General features: G+C 43.3%; 1 protein-coding gene across 1 annotated transcript; it reads right to left on the reverse strand.

Annotated features, from left to right (window-relative positions):
* Window positions 1-390: 390 nt before the first annotated feature.
* On the reverse strand, window positions 391-7,705 carry LOC119354162 (ylmG homolog protein 1-2, chloroplastic-like). Its single transcript, XM_037620874.1, has 2 exons — window positions 7,105-7,705; window positions 391-939 (listed from the first exon to the last, which is right to left on the reverse strand). The coding sequence occupies exon 1, from the start codon at window positions 7,614-7,616 to the stop codon at window positions 7,107-7,109; it is 510 nt and encodes a 169-aa protein (XP_037476771.1). The 5' UTR covers window positions 7,617-7,705; the 3' UTR covers window positions 391-939; window positions 7,105-7,106.
* Window positions 7,706-8,589: the final 884 nt, after the last annotated feature.

An 8,589-nucleotide genomic window follows, 5' to 3' on the forward strand; every position in this document is an offset into this window, starting at 1 on the left:
GAGATTCCAATATGGACTACATACAGAGCAAAATGGGTGAATCTACACTCTAGAATACCTATATACATCTGTATGTAGTCCATATTGAAATATCTAAAAAGATTTATATTTAGAAACAGAGGGAGTAGATCATATTGAAATATCCTACTGTAAACATCTTATATTCATGAAAATAGGGAGTAATTCCCAAGCTACCAGGTCTTACAATCCAGAATTTATTTTCGATGAAAAGATCCAGTATTGGAGAGCCCCAAAAGAGCAATGGCTAATCTCTGGGAGTAGATCATATTGAAATATCCTGAACATCTTATATTCATAACATAGGGAGTAATTTCCAAGCTACCAGGTCTTACAATCCAGAATTTATTTTCGATGAAAAGATAGAGCCCCAGAAGAGCAATGGCTAACATAATATGCATAGAAAATCAATGCAGCCGTTCACTAATGATAGAATAGGTGTACCAAATGACAATGAGTATATCAACACTCAACCAGAACAAGTGGCTCTGGAGGTAAACACATTAGCCAAGTCAGAAAAGGAGATAAGATCCTCATGGTGGAAGGAAAAAGAAGAAAAAAGTAGACCATGCACATTAATGAGCCTGCCTAAGCTAGTTTGGGATTCTCTCGCAAACCGTTCAGGAATGGCTCAGCTTTCGATTCAGTTCTCTGAATCGCTCACTACATGCAGATCCGTGTTGCCATATCATAGACAAATCCGTCTGGGAACAGAGCAGAATCACAAAGACTGTAGCTAGCACATATCTACTTGGCAGAAGTTTTATCAAGGAAGCTACACTTGTCTACAAAACGTCTCAAAATCACTCAAATTCTGCTACCCTTGCTAAAGATCATTCAACCACCACTTCTTATCTTGTAATATCCAGCAACGACAAAACCATAGTGGATCTTAACATACCAACGACTATCCTTCAATTCCTGCAACATCATATGCATTATAAGGACAGATGATAACAAGAATTTATTTTAACAAAATAAAATGCATGCTCAACCAAAGTGGGATGGCAATAATAGCTGACAAAGAAACATGATACTTTTGCAACTCGGTAACAATACATGGGGCGAACGAAATATATCTTCTCTATATTTTGTTTAGTACATAAATTATTAGGCAGATACTAAACCAAAAAAAAACTTATTTATCGTTTTTGTGCAGCCACAATTACATCAACCTGTCAATGTGGACACCCCACCTTCATTCCAACTCATTTTGTTTACAATTTGACCACCTATGTCGTCCTTGGGATATGAATGTGCAAATTCAAATTAGTGTTTGAGCAAGTTATTATTCTCAGGGGAATAAATCTGTGCAAAAACACAGGAAAATATTCTTACCAATGCAATTTGACCAACGCGCAACAGAAGCATATATAAACTAAACAGCATGGCAATTGGAATGTTATTGACTTTCTACAGCCTTCAAGGCAAAACTAAAACTGTTCATTCCCATGAGATAGACTGTAACTAGGTGTGATATTAGTATTAATAAGAGAATTTGTATGATATGGAAGTGCTATTAACAACAAACCTAAGAATTTCATGTGGCTGGTGACGATATTTTTACATACATTGTTGAGTAATAAACAAGCAAACACGTGTAACAACATGCACTACAAAGATTCTAAAACACAATCCATATAAGAACTGATGGAATGTTCAGACTCGTGGTCAAACATGAAATGTGCCCTTCATTCGCCTAAACCAGCTATGCAAAGAGGCCAAAAAAAATCGAATATGATTCCTCAAGGAAAAAACAAATACCAACAGCAATGTACTTTCAAAAAAAACTGAAATTGGTAATTCAATGAATGAAATCACAAATGATGCTGCTCCTGTGAATATTCCACTATATTTCAAACCTAATGTTGTCTTCTATATCAGCTAGCCCCCACTACTAGATTTCTCTGCGCATCCGTGCTTCCATGTCAACTCAATTATTGACACCCGTCTAATGAAAATTGTGTCACATGTCATGCATTTACTCATAAGGTCCTTTTTTACATTAATCTATCCATGCAAACAATGCCACCTCATCAAGTCATGCATGTCTTTTTCCGAGCGAGTCAAGTCATGCATGTCTGTCACAAATTAGAAAAAGTCGTTAATTACTGTGTGGTCATGGACAGTGTGTTTGACATTTGGAGGAAAAAGATATAGCTCATGCTTCACACTTTTGTTAAAAGATGACATCGAGTTATGTTCAATTTAAAAGATTCTTCTCTTGTTATATGTCATTGTCACATACTTCATGGTTTTTATCTTTGAGAATGTAAAAACCTAGAACAATCATAAAATTGTTTTTCCATTAGTTTTAATTGTTTTTAAGCACATGCTTATGTATTTGTTTTAACACGGTTCCTGCGGCAACGCACAAGGCATCATCTAGTTCTTATAACAAGCTTGCACACATACAAGTTTGTTGATTACAGAATCCAGCATTGACAAGCCAGGATGGGATCCGACATAACTAACAATTGCATTTATTACAGGTACCAAATAATGGATTTTTTTAGGGGTACCAAATAATGGATGAACCTAAATCTGGGCAAGGGCGGCCCAGCCCGAAAAGAACAGGCAGGGATCAGGCTTTGATTTTGAGCCCGAAATTAACCCAACCAGGCCTGAAATACCCCAGATAATAAATAGGCTATCACATCTCTTTCCCCATTCCCGTAACCCTAGCCTACCAATCAGGCAACCGCACAGAGTGTTGCAGCACCAAGGCCGCCCATCTCCGACGAGGCGAGGCAGTGTCCAAGGAGTCGCCCGACTCCGGCGCTGCTAGCAGCGTCCAAGCCATCGTCATCTCCAACATGGCGGAGCGTGGCATACAGGGAGTCGTAGCCCATCTCTGGCGGTGAGGCGTCATCCAGGCATTCGCCCGTCTCGGGCGCTGCAAGGCAACGTCCAGGCCGTGGCCCTTCTCCAGCGCGGCGGCTCCCAGGACATCTCCCTCTTTTCGTGTCTAGAGGCATGCCCCCCGCCATCCAGCGCCTCCCCACCTCTTCAGCAACGGGGCGTGGGCAAAAGCACGAGCTGCGGCCATAAATACTGATCGAAGCTGCGTGCTTGATAAGCGCTTGCCATTAGATGTGCGTGAGGTTGATCCATACCTGATCCGTGATGTGTGCGTGTGGTTCTTGCGTGTGCTTCAGATGAACGATGGTATTAGAATAAAAAAGAGACATGGCAAGACACAACCCCCCTTCAATCCACAATAAATGGACAAAAGCATCATGCACATTATTCTCAATTCAATTCATGTTTAGCTTCAGCAATCTTTAATTCTTAATTAACCTTCGATATTCAGCTATGTTAGTCTGCAATGCAACAGCAGTACAGTTTCTAAGCTCCCAGGAATTGGTGCCCTGGGAGCGAACGTTTCTTTTTTTGAAAGTGCACCATGTTTGTCAGGGAAAGATCATGCTCGCAAGTCGCAACCGACGTCTGCCACCCAATAGTCGGTTTGTTCAGATCAGCTATGTTGACTTTGCACGCTGTTGAGCTCGCGAGCCACCCTCCCAATATATCTCTTCTCCCGCTGCTAGGGTTCCGTCCGCCTACCGCTCGCCGCCCACCCAGCTCCGGCCGCCACCGCGCATCTCCTCCGCGGCTCCGCCAAGGCCGTCACCGTGCACCGCGCCGCAGACAGGACATGCTGTGGTGGCACTAGACAAGGATGTCCGCCACTTGCAAGCTCGGCGGCCTTCCTCAAGCCCACCATGGTCAACATCCCCTCCCCTCACCCCACCTACTCAGCTCTCTCTTTTTCCAATCTCTCTGGCTGGTTCTACTGTTTTCTCCCACGCTAATTTCAGAAAAGTATATCTTAATTCCAAGCAAACTCATGGGCTATTTGGAGGCATGTACTTATTTGGTCGGACAAGCTATGGATTTGTGATGAGCTCATGGAATTTCTAGATGCTGCCGAAGGAGTTAATCTTCATATAATTTTTGTGTCCAGAAGTAGTAGATTTCATCCATATTTATCTTGCCATAGTATTTTCATTCTAAAGAGCATGCGTGGCAAGGGTTTTTTCTCGGCTGCCTCGGCGGCTCGGACTCAACACTCAAGCTCCTGCACCTACGTCGCCATGCACCGATGCCTGACCTCAGTGTCACTGACGGTGGCATTGCAAAACCTAGGTAATGACTCCTTAACCATCTCCGCCACCATGGACTTTCCCCCTCCTGCTCTTTGAGTTGTACTGCCTATTGTTCACTGCTGCTCTTCGAGTTGTACTCCCTCCGTTCCAAAATAGATGACTCAACTTTGTACTAACTTTAATACAAAGTTAATACAAAGTTGGGTCATCTATTTTGGAACGGAGGGAGTATTATATACTGTTTACTGCTGCTCTTCGAATAGTATTGTAGTGGCAAGAAGCCATGAACTGGAAAAATAGTGACAACTATGTATAGAGAAGGGATTAATAATGGTCTCCTTTTGTACTAATTTTTTGCAATACTTCTTTGGAGCATTGGGTTCAATGTTTGTGGCTGTCACATTATGAAAGCCAAGAACTGGAAATTTGTGTTCTTTATGCGACACGATAGTTTGTTGTTACATTTCAACCTTTTCTACTTTGGACATGTATAATTACAATCTTCAACGGATAGCTTCAGGTTAGATCTAGAGTGAGGTGATAGGAGCAGCAAGCAACAATAGGGAACCAAGAACCAACAGGATCTCTTTTATGAAGATGCGCAGGTTTTCTTCAGCTACTGCAGATTTTGGAATCAGGTAATTGGAGTAATTAATTTCGTGCAGGAAGGTCATAAGCATGAGTGACATCGTTAAGTAAGTAGATGATCAGAATTTTTGCCTTTGAGCTGGGCTACACTCAGTAAAAGAGACTTGTATCAAAAAAAATCGTGTTACACATGTTCCAGTATATTCCACTGTTTGGAATAGAGAAAAGAGCCTTCTGCTGAGAATTTACTTGTTGTAGAAGAAACTTTTAACAACTCGTACCTCTATCCCTAAATATAAGACGTTTTTGCTGGTCAAATTGAACAGATACTTACGGGACAACAACAGTTTTTATTAGGGACAGAGGGAGTACTTCTTTTGCGGGATGTTAACAACTACTCCCTCCGTCCCATAATATAAGAGTGGTTTTGACACTAGTGTAGTGTCAAAAACGCTCTTATATTATGGACGGAGGGAGTATTTTGAAATAAAGTTGTTCTAATAAAATAACTCCTCTCAAGATTATATAAAGGATGGATTGACATTCTAGAACATATGTTATGTTGCTAATTGACGGTGCTCTCAGAAGTAACTTCTATTTAGGACATCAACTGTCAAGGTGACTCATCATTTAGTGAGAACCGACTATTTTACACTTTACCAAGGCATTGGTCTGGGTCGATTGCAAGAGTATCTGTAAATTTTGCCGTTTATATAGTTGAATAAGAACAATCTATCTACTTAAGATTGGTACTGCTTGCAGGAATTGGCAACAGCATATTACAACAAGTCAATAATGCTTCCTCTGCCCGTCATTCCCTCCACTTGACCTGGAAAGAGGTTTGCAACTTCGCATCCAGCTTTAATTTCTTGGAGATGTATTAATGAAGGTCCAAACATATTAGCATATCTTGATAAGATGTCACTATGAAATAATACTCAAAGGCATAAGATCAATTTTTCTTCATGTTATATATTCTAATATATATTCCCGGAGAGTAGATATTTGCTTTACTTTTCTTGGTATCAGTTTGGAGAAAAACTGAAACTGAAATGATGCTTGTTTTAGTCATTGCAACTACTGTACTGAATTCTAGAAAAAAAATGTGTTGCAGAAATAGTAGCTCAAGGTTGAGGAGATGAAATTTTATTTTGTCCCCTGTTACAGTTCAACTACCTAAGTTTTGACTAGATTGTAGCATTGCTTGCTACTGAGAATTGGAAAAGAAGTCCCAGAGTCTTTGTACAAATAAGCTATTTATAGTGAATATTGCAGCCCAACTTGCAGCTTCAGTCGGTAACTTGTGGTATTATTACTAAATGTGTTTTGTGCAGGTTTCAGCTTTCAGTATTTATGATGCTGAACTTTGGTTGTAGGACAAAATGCTCCTATTTGTGATCTATGGGATTTGCATGTAGTAGCTGAATAAATATATATTGTATTACTCTAAACTCTGCATTTCCTTCTTCACTTTCAACAACACTTAATTGTACATTTCAAAGTATTCGGGTTCATGGCAAACTAGAGTTCATGGTTTAGCAAGACTCCTGGAAGACACAAATTTGCAAATAGAACATGGAGAAGAACTCCACTGTAATCCACTAATGCGAAAAAGGCAACAGATCAGGATGGTGTTTCAAGGATTGAAATCAATAAGGATACTTTAGATAAACAGATCGGACTTTATTTTTCACTGCACTGTCATTTGGAATTTGGAATTGGCTTCATGCAGCCTTTTATTTATGTCCAGTTCAAAGATTTTTTGTCTGATTGGTAGTGTCATCACTGTAATGGTTAAAGAAAACGGCGCGGCAAGGTACATGTATGCTTCTAGTATTAACTATACTTTGGAAGTTTGGATCATACTAGGACAGACCCAGTGCTAGAAGCTCCCACACCAGGTGGGGTCTGGGGAAGGATTATACAAGGCAAGCCTTACCCCTGTACAGTGCAATGCAGAGAGACCGCGTCGAATCCAGGACCTCTTGGCAAAAGTGGGGAGTACTTTGGAAGTTCGGATCATACTAGAATGATGCTAAATCATATTTAAAGGGTTCTAATCGACACATACTATGATGCTTTACAAATCAAAGTGATGAATGGTGAGTGACAGGACTGCAAGTGTGCGACTCTTCAACACATTCCGATTGATAGTTTCAATTACTATGGACGATTGTTCCCTGAATTTGACATTAATTATGCACCTTTACAAGATGAAGCTCTGTTCTTATTACATGATAGCACACATCACCAAGAATCAACATGCAAAATAATTAATATCACAGGATACTTAATCCAACCCGCTATCTAAACCTGGAGCTTCACTTAAGTTATACCTCTACAACACAATTGTCATCATAGTGAGCGGGAAATAAGAAGACGTACGTACCATCACATGCGTGGCTGTGGGCGAAGGATCATGATGAGGATGTCTATCGCCATGAAGGCGACGAGCGGGCTGAGATCGAGCTTGCGGCCGAAGACGGGCGGCACGACCTCGCGGCAGAGGGCGAGAAAAGGGTCGCAGAGGTCTCGCAGAGCGGAGAAGGGCTGGCGGTCCCAGGGGATGTTGGGAAACCAGGAGAAGAGCACCCCGACAAGCAGAACCTCCCGGTAGACCCCCAGCCAGCGCACGGCCGCCGACATGGCCGCCGCAACCGGCGGGCGCAGCGGCGCGAGGTTGATGCTGCGCAGGCCAACCTCGAGCGGCGCCAGAAGGCCGCCCACTGCAGACGCAGCGGCGGCGGCGGCGCGCGGGGGAGGAGGGGACGCACAGACGCCACGGGGGAGGCGGAGCGGGCGAAGAACTAGGGTTCTGGCGGGTAGGAGACGGGTGGCCGGGCTCGGGAAGGGGCGGAGCAGGGGCGGCCTTGTGCACGGGGACACGAGGAGGCCGTTCATCTTACCCGGGCGCCGGTGGAAGATTCTACAAGGATTGGATTGGGAGGAGAAGAGGAAGCAGAGGAAGACGCAGAGGCAGGAAGAGAAGGTCGCAAGTGTGTGTGTGTGGATGGAAAGGATAGGGCGAAGCAGACCTGGCCAGATGGGCCGGCCCGGCCCGGACAAAACGGGCCAGGCACGGCACGGCCCACCCAGGCACGCCTAATACACGGGCTGTGCCGAGCCGGCACTCCCGCGCTCTCTGGGCCAGGCATGGTACAACAAGGAAACAGGCCGGCCCACCGACACATTTAGCCCACCAGTCTCCTTGATTTTGGGCCTATTTAGGCTGTTTTGGGGGCTAATATACAAAAGAATCTAAAGAAAAAAGTAAACAGGGCGTGCCGTGCCAGCGCTCGTGCAGATATTTGGGCCACGTGCCGGCATGGCCCGATTATAAATGTGCCGGGCGGCGGGCACGCGGGCTATCAGGCCAGCATGCCAGGACCGGCCCATTTGGTCACCTTTGGTGCGAAGGGAGGGTATTATGTAGAACTTCAGTAGTATTAAAAATTCTTACCATCATCTTTCCCTTCCCTAATAATAAAGCACGAATTAATTTTATCGGATTCATCGTTATAATACGCTTCTTTTCATAAATTTACGTTTTTAGTTTAAATTTCAAACATATACGTGAGGTGATATTAAATTTCGTCTGTCCAGTTTCGTTGTCACAGTTTCAGTTTCCTTCTATACCCAGAATAGGCCTAGCGAACTAAGCCCATGAGCTGGCACAGCCCAACTATCGTGCGCGGTGAGGACGCTGGCAGTCGCGCAATGCTCCGGCGTTGTACGGTTTGCTTCGCTTGGCGATGGGTACTTTGACCAGTCAAAGCAAAATATTCTTCGTGTAGCACTCCACATAGTGCCCTTTTTTTCCTTACTGAGCCACGTAGTCACGAACGAGAAAATTGCACAAGCTCAGGGCACAACT

The sequence above is a fragment of the Triticum dicoccoides genome, chromosome 2A (genome assembly GCF_002162155.2).
Source record: "Triticum dicoccoides isolate Atlit2015 ecotype Zavitan chromosome 2A, WEW_v2.0, whole genome shotgun sequence".
Lineage (NCBI taxonomy): Eukaryota > Viridiplantae > Streptophyta > Magnoliopsida > Poales > Poaceae > Triticum > Triticum dicoccoides.

Coding starts and splice junctions, on each gene's coding strand:
- LOC119354162 (XM_037620874.1), bottom strand. CDS start 7,616: ATGAACGGCCTCCTCGTGTCCCCGTGCACAAGGCCGCCCCTGCTCCGC.